This window comes from Thermobia domestica, chromosome 4 (genome assembly GCF_964235325.1).
Source record: "Thermobia domestica chromosome 4, izTheDome1.hap1.1, whole genome shotgun sequence".
NCBI lineage: Eukaryota > Metazoa > Arthropoda > Insecta > Zygentoma > Lepismatidae > Thermobia > Thermobia domestica.
The window spans coordinates 311415495-311431630 of record NC_137457.1 but is presented as its reverse complement, the minus strand read 5'-3'; the positions used below and the strand labels follow the sequence as shown (position 1 = coordinate 311431630).

At 36.5% G+C, this 16136-nt stretch overlaps 1 protein-coding gene across 1 annotated transcript in view; it reads left to right on the top strand.

The window, feature by feature from the left end:
• The window catches only part of LOC145684313 (host cell factor-like), a 44429-nt gene extending 38940 nt beyond the window's left edge, over positions 1-5489 (top strand). The window contains exon 2 of the mRNA XM_081756498.1: positions 1004-5489. Coding sequence (XP_081612624.1) covers positions 1074-5429 — 4356 coding nt within the window. The 5' untranslated portion in view covers positions 1004-1073 and the 3' untranslated portion in view covers positions 5430-5489. The remainder of the gene's footprint in view (positions 1-1003) is intronic.
• Positions 5490-16136: the final 10647 nt, after the last annotated feature.

The following is a 16136-nucleotide window of genomic DNA, read 5'->3' as shown; positions in this document are numbered from 1 at the left end:
CCGGTTCTAGAAGATCCGGTTCCGGAACCGGTTTTTCGAATCCAGGTCTGGAACCGGTTCTTCGGATCCAGGTCTAGAACCGGTTCTTCGGATCCAGGTCTGGAACCGGTTCTTCGGATCCAGGTCTGGAACCGGTTCTGAAAACAGAACCGGTTCCTCGCGGAACCGGTTTCGCTGGAACCGAAACTTTGTGACCATCCCTACGCTAAACCCGAGCTGCTGGCAAGCTGTGAACAGTATGCTAGATGAAATGGTGGAAGCGACAGGCAGGCGCCCAGGCGGCGGCAGCTTGTCTCATTTGGCTAAATAAACTGGGTAACTGGCAAACTCATTGGTTAAACAGGCAAACTGGCCAACTCATTTGGATAAACACCCACTGGTGGACCAAAATTGTTTTTCTGGGGGCACAAACGGGTCTGGGCGGGGAAGACACAAGCGCATGGTCCTCTTTGCATTATTTTTGAAGGTGAACTTTATGCCTCCTTTACGGGTCTTTGGGGGCTTTCGGATCCAGGTCTGGAACCGGTTCCTAAGATCCGGTTCTGGAACCGGGTTTTCAGAACCAGATGTGGAACCGGTTCCTAAGATCCGGTTCTGGAACCGGGTTTTCAGATCCAGATCTGGAACCGGTTCTTAAGATCCGGTTCTGGAACCGGGTTTTCGGATCCAGGTCTGGAACCGGTTCCTAAGATCCGGTTCTGGAACCGGGTTTTCGGATCCAGGTTCGGAACCGGTTCCAGAACCGGTTCTGAAAACCGGATCTCCGAGAACCGGTTCCTCGCGGAACCGGTTCCGCCGGAACCGGAACTTTGTGGCCATCCCTAGTTTTCGGCAGCCTACAACTCCAAAACTATCCATTTTTGAGCACAGATCCATGTGAAATATTTCTTAACTCGTTGGGAGGAATCTGTTCCCAAAATATTGTGACATATTTTTGTAACACCCTATATATTGATGGAGTTACTATTGTCAGTAATTTATACTTGTACATTTCCTTTTCCAGGTGTGTAAATCATTGGAGCAAGGCAGTCTGGGCATATTTCCAAGCAACATAAAGGAACTACCTGTTTGCCATGGCAGCTCCTATTCTGAAGTGGAAGCGGGTCTCAAATTATGCTGGCCCGCAGCCGAGACCTCGTCATGGCCACCGCGCTGTAGCAATCAAAAACTTAATGGTAGTATTCGGTGGTGGTAATGAAGGTATCATCGATGAACTTCATGTGTACAATACAGCTAATAATACATGGTTTATTCCTTCTGTGAAGGGCGATATTCCATCAGGACGTGCTGCCTTTGGTTTTACCGTAGTCGGGACAAAGATTTTGGTATTTGGTGGAATGCTTGAATACGGTAAATATACTAATGATTTATATGAGTTGCAAGCTAACAAGTGGCAATGGAATAGGCTAAAACCCAAACCTTCAAAATTTGGCTTCTTTCCTTGTCCACGGTTGGGACATAGTTTCACGTTAATTGGAAATCGTATATTTGTTTTCGGTGGATTAGCGAATGATGGTGATGATCTAAACAATAATATACCCAGATATTTAAACGATTTATTCGTCCTAGAACTCCGTTCGAATTCCTTATTATCGTGGGAAATTCCTATGACTTACGGTGAACCCCCTTCACCAAGAGAATCGCACACCGGAGTAGGATATGTGAACAAGGAAACAGGAAAGGAAAAGTTGGTAATTTATGGAGGAATGAATGGAAGCCGATTAGGTGACATCTGGTTGCTGGATGTAGACTCAATGACTTGGAGCAAACCTATTATTAGTGGGATTCCTCCACTACCACGATCACTTCACAGTGCCACGTTATTTGGTAATCGAATGTTCATATTTGGAGGTTGGGTACCTCTTGTGATGGATAACTTCGAAGTTGCAACGCATGTAAAAGAATGGAAGTGTACAAACACGCTAGCGTGTTTAAATCTCGAGAATCTATCATGGGAGCCTTTGACAGTAGATGCAGTTGAAGGTTCTGTGCCCAGAGCGAGGGCAGGCCATTGTGCTGTAGCTATACACTCTAAACTTTACATTTGGTCGGGCCGGGACAATTATCGTAAAGCATGGAATAACCAGGTTTGTTGCAAAGATTTGTGGTACGTAGAAGTGGAGAAGCCTCCCTCTCCTGGGAGGGTTGAGTTAGTTCGAGCGTCGACACATTCGTTGGAAGTACGTTGGAATGGGGTTCCCTCGGCTACAAGCTACCTCTTACAAATTCAGAAATATGATGTAACACAGCCGACCGTGATGACTACATTTCCTGGATTGTCGGTAGCAACACCTGTTCTAAGACCTCGAGTGCAAATCCCTCCAAGGGCTTACGGTATCATTGCGCCAGACCATCAAGTAGTTCCTATTAGTGTTACCTCTTCTTCCCCGATGATTCTATCACCAAGTGGAGGAAGCATCACTACGAATGCTTTGATATCGCAAAACAGTCCATCGCTAGTGACCCCTCCAATAACAGGAACGAGTACTCTTACTGGTTTTCAATCATTGTCCGCAGCAGCTACAGTCACTCAGATCAAAACAGTAGAATCGTCATCAGTCACTGCGAGCTTAGCATCACCAGACATAAGGGTCGTTCGTCCTCAGCTACAAGAGATCAAAGTGTCATCTGTACCATCTTCAGAAGTACAAACTGTCCGGCTAGCTAGTCCTGGTGTAAGCTTGCTGAAAGCCGAAACCTCGCTGGTGGAACAACAAGAAAAGCAGAAACATAGAATGAGTTCAGTAGGTTCAGGGCAGCCCCAAATCGTCACACTGGTGAAACGAAGTCAGGGAACGACTGTTGCTAACATGCCAAAAGTAAGTTTAAATAAAGGTGATCAGCAGGTCATAACACTCCAGGGTCACACAACAAAAAGCATTCCACAAGGAGCTAAAATTATCAAGCTCGTAAGCGTGAGTACCGCAGCTGCAGGATCGATGCCAAAGATGTTAACAACAGTGAAAACTACATGTTCAAGTGTTGTCGATGGGAACAAACCACAAGCTGTGACTGTTCAGCCAATACAAAACATTGGAGCAACTAAACCTGGATCTGCTCCTATTTCACAGCCGCAGTCCCATATTATTGCAGTGACAACAGCTTCAGCTTTACGAGCTTATCAGACAGTAAGTACCACCCAGGGAGGAACTGGTGCTACACCAACGTCGACGCTGAATGTTCTGCCGTTATCAAGAAACACTGAGGTTGCGCATTCTGGAGTGAAGATGATTATTGTGTCGTCTGGAGCAGTTCCAGGTACTGACACATCAACAGTAACAAAACCGATTAAAATTATTCTTCCTAGGCAGCAAGGAAGTACAGCGGAAACGATTGCAGCTAAACCGATAGATGAAGCAGGGAATACGGCTGCAAATACAAGGTCAAAACAAGTTTTGCCGTCACCTACCCAAAGCATTTTAAAATCTGAAACTCAGGTTGCTGCTACCTTTGGATGCAAACCGCTGACTATTCGGTTAATCAGAAGTGATGTAAAAGAAACAATTACACGCGTAGCAAGTGCTACATCCGTTGCTGCGTCATCCATTTCTGAAAATTCTAAAGCACTTACTGCTGGAAACCAAGGTACTAGTAGCGTGTCAACCGTTTTAACAACAATTGCTTCAGAAACTAAACTTTCAGATCTCCAACCTGCTGAAGGTTCTTTGAAACGAAACTCAGAAGATACTTTTGAAAATATGGGAGCTGTTGCAGATTCAACATCATTCAACGGACAATCTGAGGTGAACCGAGAATTCTTTTCTGATTTAGCTCAGCTTTCTCATTCTAGTTTTCTTAGAGAAGCAGGCCAGGATTCTCAAGGAATACAACTACATAGCTCACAAAGTCCAGGTAATCTAACTTCTATTGTGCGTGATGACGTGGGTAAACTGTTACCTATGTGTAATCAAGGGCTAGATACTTCGAGTGATTGTCAACAGAGTGCAAATAATAGTAGCCAAAGAGGAGAAAAGTTCGACAACCTCGGAAACGTTTTCAAGTCAAATAATTCGGAGAATACGACTCCAAAAAATCCGACCAATTCTCAGATTCCTAGAAGTCAAAATAACAGAAATCTAGAAAGTACAGGAAATCCAGTAAGTGACAATCCTGATAAGGAAAATTTAGGCAATCTAAGTCAAATAGGTAACTCAGGAAATACAAATCGTGCAAACGATGTCAATCCAGGAAATCCAAATCTTTATAACCCTGGAGGAAATACAAACCTTTGTAACATTGGTATTCGGAATCCATCTAAAAAAATATTTTTTCAGGAGTCACAGCCTAGTATAGTAACGTGTAGAAGTACATCGGAGTTTACAAACAAATCATTCGTATCTAGCTTTGAATCACAAAGTGATACTGAAGGAAATAAGCCTTGGAGAAGTTGCGTCTACTTAAAGACTGAAGACATAATACGAGAAAAATATCGACTATTAAATGCTGGAAGTGGTCTTTCAAGTACTGAAGAAGGAAGTTTGAAAGAACTGAAACTTTATTCAGATGCAGTGGATGATTTGCTTCAGCGAACAAAACAAGAACCCTTAGACAATGAAAATAATAGACAAATTCCATCAAGTGTGAGTGTAATCAGTAGTGTACCGATACAAGAATCTTCCGACGCTTTGACTACGTTAGCTTCTGCCGCGATTAGCACAGCGAACAGTATGACAAATGTACCTTTCAGTGATTCAATGTCAACCAATGGCATTAAAACAGAGGATCAACAGGACTTGAAGATGGAAAGTCAGTGGTACGACGTTGGGATCATTAACGAAACGAATTATATTGTACGATGTTACTACTTACCAGTAGAAGATGGTGAAACAAGGACAGACATTACTGTGGAATATGATCCCGATACTATGTTAAAGAAAGTGGATTTGGAACCAGCAACAATATACAAACTTCGTGTCGCCGGTATCAACGAATGTGGTAGGGGTTCGTGGAGTGAGGTGGTAGCGTTTAAAACTTGCATTGTCGGCTATCCAGGGACACCTTCTGCAATAAAAATCTCAAAATATACAGACGGAGCTCGTCTATCTTGGGAGCCACCACAAACTACAGGTGGAGACATTATAGAATATTCTGTATATATGGCTGTTAAGAGTGTAACAGCACATTCTGAAAGAGATATGAGGATTTTCAGCAGTACTTCTAAACAATTGACTTTTGTTCGGGTGTATTGCGGTCCAGCAAATCAGTGCGTTGTACCCAATTCTTCGTTAGCAGCGGCTCATATTGATACTTCCTCAAAGCCTGCCATTATTTTCCGAATAACAGCACGCAATCATAGAGGTTACGGGCCCGCAACACAAGCTAGATGGTTACAAGATCCTTCTTCTGTGAATAATTCGGGTAAACGCTCAGCGGCATTCAAGCTTAGCCATTTTCCACAGAAGAATCCTCGCCTAGATGATGAATTATAGTGGTGACTGTGTGAACTTTTTTCGAAATCAATTGTAGGTGATTCGTGTCTTATTAAATGAATATATATATATATATATATATATATATATATATATATATATATATATTTGATAACAGGAAGCACGTGTTTGTTTTGTTTTGAATAGCAGTAGACAAAATACTTTTGGGAAGTTGAAGTGTATTTTTTTTTTTTTTTTTATCTTGAAATATGTTATGAGTACGTGAACAGCAGCTGTGAAGATACTATTCATTAATAGAAGTATTATATTTTGAATGTACACTGAAGCTATGGAAATTTCCAAACAATCTAAGTGACCATCTTTTTAAAAAAAAAGTAGTACTAATTCAAAACTCAACAATGATTTTCCTAATTTTGTGTAAAATATTATATCCAATCTGAAAATTTTATTTATAAAGAACTAAATTTTATTTTATATTATTTTTTCCCTTTTCGTTTAACATAATTTAATGGAGATTGTAACTGTGATACATAAATATTTTGACAATCTAAAACATTGTTGCCGTAATACATACAAATTTTGACAGTTTGAAACATTGTTACTGTGATGCATACGTATTTTGACAATCTGAAACTTTTACTTGTAAAGGACCAGCTTTCAATATTATTATTTTCTTACGTTTAATATCATTTAATGGAGATTGTTACTGTGATATACAGGGTGTTACAATATTTTGGGAGCACATTCTTCACATCAAAATAAGAAACAAAGTTCATATAAACCTGTGCTCAAAAGTGGATAGTTTCGGAGTTATAGGATGCCGAAAATGTGAAATAAATGAACTTAAAAAGTGCATAAAAGTGCGACTAGTATGTCGGGTCAAGACATCACTGAGGAACTGGTATGTAAACTATCCAAGAGGTAGGTGGAGAGTGATCAAGTACTCCCAAACAGCCTCTCAAAAATGATTATGCAATTGGGTAGTTCACATACTAGTTCCTGAGTGATGTCTTGGCCCGACTACAACTGGTCCTACAGTGGTGGAAGTATAAACCTTTAAAGTTCACTTGTTTCACGTTTTCGGCACCCGTAACTCCAGAACTATGAACACAGGTCCATATGAACTTTTTTTCTTATTTTGATGTGAGGAATCTATTCCCAAAATATTATCACATGTATATAACACCTTGTATAAATATTTTGACAATCTGAAATTTTTATTTGTAAAGGACTAACTTTTAATATTATTATTAATCTTTAATGTTTAATATCATAATCATTGTTTAATATTTAATGGACATTGTTCTGTGATATATAAATATTTTGACACTTATACATTTAGTGGAAATAAAGTTGCCTCTATTTTAGGTTAATGTCAATCATATATACCACTTAGTCTAAATGGACTGAGAAAGTTTTTGCAAACGTGTTACTAATGTTATAAAGTAATGTTAAAAAAAAAGATCTATGATGTTTCTATACGTAGTGGTTAGTGAGACTGCTGTACCAGTGTAATAAAACGATGTACAACAATTCTTAGTAAGTGTTTGTTCGAATGCTCATCCATTCCTTTTTTGTAGCAGAGAATAGAACAGCTATATAAGACTTCAGCAACCCGAAAAGTTAGGACTAGCAGAGCATAGCCTAGATCTTGGACACAGAATTGATTTTACAAATATCTCCATAGTAGCCAAGTGCAGCAATTTCTGGGACAGAACACTAAACGAAGCCATAGCTATTTCACGGGAAAGGAACAGTTTCAATAGAGACATTGGGTTTCAACTCAGCACTAGCTGGTCGGCCCTTTTCAGGAACAAGAAACAAGCATTCAACAAAGCCATTTCTCGTAGCTACAACAACAACCAATCAGGAGCCAGCATCTCTCAACCAATCAGAAGCCAGCATCTCCCCTCAGCCAATCACAAGCCTCCATTCCTAGCTCTGTTCCTAAATAGTCACCATGTATATATGCTCACGTCCCCGTCTCTTGATTACAATCCCTGAAGATGAATGCGATGTCTGCATTCGAAACATCGGATGTCAATACCTTCACTTGGCTGATAGCACGAAAAGACTTAAATCATGTCACCAGGAAAAGTTCAATTCTTTCTTTCTGGATTCCTGTGTGACAGTCAAGAATTCCAGGTGTTGGATATTTTATAGTTTGATTGTACGTTAAATAGGGACATCAGCAATTGTTTCTAATGTTTTGCTGAAAGAGACATTGTTTCTATGAATATAGCACAAAATGGTTGGCCAACGTTGGCAAACAGCTTTATTACAACTTTGCCAACCGATCAAGGTTGTAATAATCTAATAACGCATGTAACCCATACCTTTATTGATGATGACTGTGGAACAAATTGAACAACTTCAGTTGAATGATTTGAATAATAATTTTCTTCCGCATAAAGACAATCTAATTCTTTGTGGACTACCACAAACTGTATTCAAGTTGATATTTTATTTATTTATTTATTTTTGCGAATGTTCTTGTGAGGAATTTAGAAAATAAAAACTTATCATCTTGAGTATAGCTTTTGTAGTCCACCTCCAGAGAATTCGATTCTCTTTATACCGAAGAAAATTATTGTGCATATCATTCAATTGAAGTTGTTCAATTTTCTACAAAGTCACCATCAATGAAATTGGGAGGAGAGGTAGACATCCTTTATGGTGATTGTATCACAAAAATTTAATAAAAAATATGCTATGACTTCATTTCGTAGATTATACTTTTCAAATATTATATGATTCTATTCATCTTAATGTGTGTTATATACGATGATTTCGTCATACTTTGAACTGCAAGGATAAATATAAAACGGATATATATATATATATATATATACACAAACCAGGAAAAATGCTAGCATGTTTGCTGTTTATTAAAATAGCTGGTATATAAGATGAAGTATTTACAATCCGCCAGGCGCTTATTTACACAAAAAACCAAAGATCAAGGCTGCCTGTATCTGTACTGCTTCTTTTAAATGTATTCCTATCATTGACCAACACTAACTGGAACTCTAAAACTACAGGGTAGACATAAAGTCTTCCCCTGAAAACAAATATTAATAACAAGAAAGCCACAGCCTGTGTGTGCTGCCATCTACTGCAGCTGACCGCAGTGCGACAGTATTTTGTTTAAAAATGGCGTCAGCACATCAGAAAGCGAAGTGTGTGTTGTGGTATCATGAAACAAAATCTTCCGTTACTGTTCAACGAACATTCAGGAGAGAGTATGGACAGCAGCCACCAAATGTTAAGAGACTAAGGAATGGTATAGCAAGTTTATTGCAACAGGAAGTGCTTTAGATCGTGATAGTAGTGGTAGACCGGGTGTTAGTGAAGAACGTGTGGTAGCTGTTCGTGTTGTTTTAACTTAGATATAACCCCCCCCTTGACTTCTTCCTGTGGGGTTTTATTAAAGACAGGGTTTACGCAACGCCTGTCCCTGATATTGCAACACTCAAAAACAGGATAAGGATTGCAACAGTAAAAAACAGGATAAGGGTCGCAATAGACACAGTGACCCCTGAAATGTCGAGTAACACAGATAGAAATTGAATATCGCATGGATATCTTGAGGGCAACTAATGGAGCACATGTGGAAATTCTGTAAATGAGGTGAAAATCTGTTTTGAGTTTTCCTATTATTTGCCGCAAACCGCATGCTTCTATCATTCTTAGTTTTCTTGTTATTAATGATTGTTATCAGGGAGAGACTTTGCCGCAAACCGCATGCTTCTATCATTCTTAGTTTTCTTGTTTTAATGTTTGTTATCAGGGAGAGACTTTGCCGCAAACCACATGCTTCTATCATTCTTAATTTTCTTGTTATTAATGTTTGTTATCAGGGAGAGACTGCCGCAAACCGCATGCTTCTATCATTCTTAGTTTTCGTGTTATTAATGTTTGTTATCAGGGAGAGACTTTATGTCCACCCTGTATTTGGAGTACAATGAACATAGCCATTATGTCGTTCACTAAGTAAGGAAGACAGTAATAAGGATAAGATTGTTCATTTTCGCTAGATCACATTGGCATCCAAAGCACATACATCAGTGATTTAGCTGCTAAACAATCCTTTAAGGATGGCCAGGCGTCTCCCATAAAAATTTCATACCAAGACTATAAATTTATCATGAGAGAATAATTTCAACAAGAAAAATAAGAAAAATAAAAATTTTAATAGAATTCAGTCACGAAAGTTTTATAGGTCTATAAAGAAGGAACAAGAAATAACAAACTTTGGAAAATCATAAAATCTTGGCCTAGATCCAGAATTATACTCTTTTATAAAACAGGGTTCCTACCGGTCAGGGAAAATGGTGTAGATCAGGAAAGCTCAGGGAAAAGGGGAGTCAGGGAACTTTTTTAAAATTTATTTTCTGACTTACTTCAGATCTTGTTCACATTAAATCAGATTAGTGACACTCTTGCAGAGAATGCAAAGAAACAATATTTTCTGCTTTGTAGATATTAATGATTACAGTATGGGACGTTGCTCAGATTTTTATGGGAGGTAAGTGAAATTGTACGTATGAGCAATTGATTACTATTTGTCTCTATAGAATAAATCTCATACATAAATATTCACCGTTATTTATTCCTTATTTATATATCAACGTCATCCGACACCTGTCATCATAGTCAGGGAAATAGATTTCTCCAGATCAGTAGGAACCCTGTAAACAATTTCGGCACAGTCCGTAATCTGGCAAAACTTTATTGAATTAGAAAGAAAGCAACTAATCATTGTTGGTGCGGTGAGAGAGTCAGAACTCTAGACCACATTATTTTTAAGTGTGACACGTTTAAGGACAAACATAGTGATGTCCTGCAAGAACTAAATCACCAACTTGGATTTGACCCTTTCTGCATCATACAGATTACAGCAGAACGAAACTGGAATGCCACCAAAATTATTCTGTATTATCTACAATCCATTGTCATAAATAAATCTAATAGTAATAATAGTTTGAGCTCTTTCGTGGCTAAGCGGTTAGTGTACGCGCCTTGGGCGTGGGAGACCCAGGTTCGATTCCCCGCGGGAGTTCATGTGGTTCGGATTCCACGGTAATCAGTAGGTCCCGTCTCAATAGCCTCGTTGCTGGAAGGGACGTTCAACTCAAATCAAGTCAATAATAGTAGTTTGTTCCGCTTTGATCTGATAAGGTAATAAGCGAAAGTGCACACGAAATAAAAGAGGAATTCAGTTTAATAAAACTATATTGTAGTGAAAAACAAAAGAAAATTTCTTCAGAAACTATAATAATTAAATAAATACATATGAATAGACAATAATTTTACAATATAGTTTGTAAGAACAATTTCTTGTAAGGAAACAACAATAAATAACTTTATTTTCTCAATAGAAGACAATTTAAGAGCCTTCCATACTAAAAATGATACAAAATTTACCATTTTTCTTTTATTTTTCATAATTGAAAGAAGATAATGAAACGCAACTTACCACAATCATAGATAATATTATTTTACAACATCAAATATGAACCTAAAGAATTTTCAATGTTGCCATCCATAGAAATTATAGTTTTACTTGAATAACAAAACCCCCAAAATGTAACTTAAGGCAGCGAGTAGAGATACCCCCAAATTAAATAATAATGTTATTTAAAGATAGCTCACAGGATACCAAAACAACAAGATACGTAATCAAATGCAGTTGAGTTCGTTCCTCTAGTCGCTGCCTTAACTTAGATTTTGGGGGAATTGTTATTTTGGCAACACTGTAATTTCTATGGATGGCAACATTGAAAATTCTTTAGGTTCATATTTTCTCTTGTAGAATAACATTATCTATGATTGGGTAAGTTGCATTTCATTATCTCCTTTCACTTATAAACAAACAAGCGAAAGAAAAATCGTAAATTTTGTATTATTTTTAGTGTGGTAAGCTCTTAAGGAAGGAAAGTTTTCGGGAGTGTTCAATACTATATAGAGGATTTCTTGGATCGTCAAGTGTATTCATTTGATAAAGGAGAAAGGAAAGGAAAGAAGCTAGTATATTAGATACGTAGAAAATGTTGAATTATGAAAGTAATTAACTTTGCTACAAAGACTCAAAAATTACGGCAAAAATCTTAAACTCTACTCTGATTTGAGACTTACTTTATACTTACATTTTGACGATATATTTTGAGTGTGTCAAAAGTCTAAATGGGGTGGGAATGGCATGACAACAGAGCAAGATAAGAGAACTCGAAACTTCGAGGAAGATAAAAACATTTTGACATATGTAAGTGTAACGTTCAAATTTGAACAACTTCGATTGTAATTTAGTTTCAAGAGTTGAAATTGTACAGCACATAGATGTAGGCTTGAATTATTTAAGAATTCATAAGAACGTTACTTTTGTATATGTATCGTGCGTCATTTACTTATTATTCCAATTGAAAATATTGATTGTGTTCAAATGTTCCTACAAGCGATAAGGGTTTCTTCAGTTTGCATATAAAAACTTGAATATTACAGGTGTAACTAAACAGTGAAACAAGAATTGAGGATTTAAATTTCTGGGCTTTCGGCATTTACGGGCATTTAGCCCATCACATATGAGTGATGACGTCCCTCGGTGAACACTATCCGGGAAAAATGGAAGGAAGAAAGGATTGGGGAAGGAAGAAAATGCCCTAGGTCCTATAAGTTAGGTATCACCCCGGCCGCCATTTGCGTAATGTGTATGAGGAAAACCTCATTCAGGGTGGCTGGCCAGAAAAAGCTTTTTACACTTTTTCGACCGAGTAACCCCACCGGGAATAATAATAATAATAATAATAATAATAATAATAATAATAATAATAATAATAATAATAATAATAATAATAATAATAATAATAATAATAGCATAGAAACGTGTATAAGATTAATGGGTGTATAAGGATTAGGGATATCTATAGTGCTTTTAGGATTGGTAAAATTGGTATATATTACGCAGATACTTTAACATTCTCAAACCTAAATGACAATAGTAAAAAGCGCATAAGAAATAATTTCTGATATGAATTTATGTGAAAGATCAAACCCAGGTGACAACTCTTTTGAGCTTGAATCCAACATGTTCGTCGCGAGAACAGTAGAACAGAATTGAAAACTATTTTGCCATTGATATGTGTACGATTTTAAGCTTCAGTTTTCGTGTGTTCATAAATTACCATCCCGGTCCAGAATTGTAGTTCATTCTGTACAATAAACTTCCTAAGGACTATTGGTTACATTATTCGTTTATCACGACATTAATTATGTGTTCAAAAATTGCATGTATATACTCTTCGTTTCTCAAATTAGCTTAAATAAAACACAAGACTAGAGCTTTGTTTTATTCATGATCAACACTAAATGACTCGTAACAAAGCGTGCGAAATAATCTGTTGCACTGCACAAAGTTTTCCTTTCTGTTACAGCCTTTCTGCTTGATACGTTTATTTCAAAATTGCTATCAGTATCATTATCATCACAGTAGCCGCAAAAAACTTACAAAAAAATAGACAAATTGTTAAAGGAAAAATATCAGTTTTTGTTACATTACCTATACTTAGAAAGTTGTTGGTATTGTTACACAAATAAATTCTTCTGTAAAAATAAAATTAATCTTCATAGCTTTCAGACTTTCAATTTATTGAGCTTTTTTTTTTCCCGCAGAAAACGTATGTGACTTTGTCCTTGTCTAGGCTTCTGTTTATTCATTCTTCTTTGTGACTTTGTCTTCATCTTCATGCCACGGTTGTTACGGATAAAAATTTCTGGGCCTAACATACTTTATATTTGTTTATACTTATTTGAATCTTATTCGTCTATACTTATTAAATAAATTACGTTTTATATATAGTTGGCCACGTTAAAGGTATCTGACCGTTTCTTGTACAATAAAGTCATGGATTGTTATTATTGTAATTATATAAATAGTTCTTTCTTACATTTGGTATGATTTGTATGTTACGCGTAATTATAATATCTACATGAATTCTTGCAATATTTATAACTTTGGAACACAAAATGGTGAATAATTTCATCATCATCATCATAAGTATTCTGCCATTATTGGCAGGTCACCTGCTGCAACTGAAAAGCTTCCATGTTGCACGGTCTTCCGTTAATTTCTTTGTTTTCACGTACGACTTTTCTGCTTTGATATCGTCCATTAAATGTAGTCTCCTTCTCCCCCTCCCTCTCTTTCTTGTCACCATACCCTTTAGCACGATCCTCATGATATAGTCCCTTCTTAGCCAAGATCCAAACCTGTTTCTCTTTCTCTTCTTAATAATATCTAAAATTGTTCTTTCCCCCCCCCCATAACCATTTCTAAGATCCTCCCATTAGTTTTCCGCTCGACCCAGCTAATTAGCTCCATTCTTCTCCACATCCACATTTCGAAAGCTTCCAGTCATTTTTCATAATTTTTGCGTCCTATCTATATTTTTTGCCCCATACAGTACAGTAATTCACACGAAGCATTTTATGAGTCTTTTTTTTTTTAACTCTTCATTCAAGCCTCCACAAAATAGTATTTTCTTCCTGCTAAAGGCCTCTTTCACCATTCCTATCCTTACTTTTATTTCACGTTCACATTTCATATCATAAATAATAATACTACCTAGGTATCGAAAACTAGTTACCTGTTCTATTTTTTCCCTTGACACAGACTCCTTCGTTTCAATCACCATGGTTTTTGCCTAACATTTATTTTCATCATGCTTCACAGCCCTTCCTCAAGTTTTCTAACATCTTAGTGGTTTTCTCTTCAGATTCTCTTCAAATTGAATAATTTCAACAAAATGTATGTTTCATATACATATTTCTCTTTGACGATCTAATATATCTAGTATCATTTTTTTCTATTTATGCAATTGAGTTTAGAAAGTTTATTTCTTCTTTTCTTCTCCTTTGCATTCAAGAAAAAGAATATAGAATATTGCCAGAGTTCTTGTGAATTAGGTAAAAACTTAATAATGAAATAATTTAAATATTGCAATTACAGTAAGTTATTCTTTTAACAAAACGGGGCACAATTTATGCAAAATGTTTAACTAAGATTCCTTTATTCACGGATCTTCGAATCTGTTTGACGCAACATAATATCTCTTACCATTGGCTTTTGAAAGTTGTTCAAGATCGCAGTAAAACTTGTTGATTGTGCCAGCATTGAAATTTCTTATTATACTCAATTATTTCTCATATCTCGTAATGTAGAACATATAACAGAAGCACACATCGTTTCTACGAAGTAAGTTTAGAATTGCAATCTGTCGCAATTAATGAGTGCATAACGTTCAAATAGCATTTTCTGAGACCGAGATGAACATGATCGGCTATGTTTATTGTAACGATATATAATGAAACAAGAGTAGTGTTATATAGATATATAAGAAAGGCAAAGCCTGTGTTATTTAATTAATAAAATTTATTACGACTTGTCGTCGAATCTCCAAATTATTCTAATGTACAAGGGTTATGAAACATGGATTTACAGCTATGACCCTGAAACAAAACAGCAGTCAATAATGCTTATAGTGGTTTCAAAATGAAACTCCACGGGAAAGTTATTGTGGCATCTTTTTTTCTCTAAGACCGATCATGTAACAACTATACAGTTAGATGACCGACGTACAGTGACGGCAGAGTGATATGTTACTGCTTCTCTAGTGTCTTTGAAGCTTAGCGCTCTGTCCATCGAAAGTCTCCATTGTCTCTCTTCTTTATTACGGCAATGCACGGCCACACACAGCAGCGAAAACTTTAGAGCTTCTACAGGAAAGTGGAGTCCGTATTCTACCACACCCGGTTTATTCTCCAAATTTAGCTCTGTGTGACTTTGCCTCCTTCCCAAAACTTAAGAAAAAGCTTCGAGGATACCATTTTTTTTTAAAAAAAAAAGTGACAAGGATATCGCAGCGTATACGAGTAATAATGAAATTTCTGATATTCCGGAAAACGAATTTTGAAAATTATTTGACTCATGACTTTTAAAAATACAAATGTGTATTGATGCTTGTGTGGACTATTTTCAGAAATTATAAAAGATTTTATGTAAATAAATTTATATTTCAACAAATACCTAAAAACTTTCGGTGTATCCCTCGTAACACTATGTAATAGTGTTTTGATAGGTTTGCAGTGGCGTATTTAAGAGGGGGGCTTTCGGGCTTAAGCCCCCCCCGAAATTTTATTTACTATATTAAAGTAAATGACATATCTTGCAGAATTTTCACATTTCTAGGACTAAAGTTAGCAAAGCCCCCCCCCCTTCCGAAACAGAATCGTAAATACGCCACTGCAGGTTTGTTTAATATTATTTTGGAAGTGAGCTATTGAATTGTCATCATGACTCGCAGCCGTGCGTATATACTGTCTGGCAGCAATTAAAAGTTCCTTTCGATCCTTTCAAGAATTTGTTGTCACATAGAAAAGTTTGTTTCATAATGAACAGAAATAGTAATAATAATAGTTTATTATGTATATTAATATAATCTTTATTTTTCTAAGATTGGAATTTAAAAACAACAATACAGAAAATTTTACAGAGTTATACTCTAAAATTAGCTTGCATATTTTAATTTTTAAACTCAAAAAGTGTAAATACACGATGTAAAATTAAACAAACAGACTTAAATGTTTCCCTATTTAAAATAATAATAATAATAATAATAATAATAATAATAATAATAATAATAATAATAATAATAATAATAATAATAATAATAATAATAATTACAATGCTGG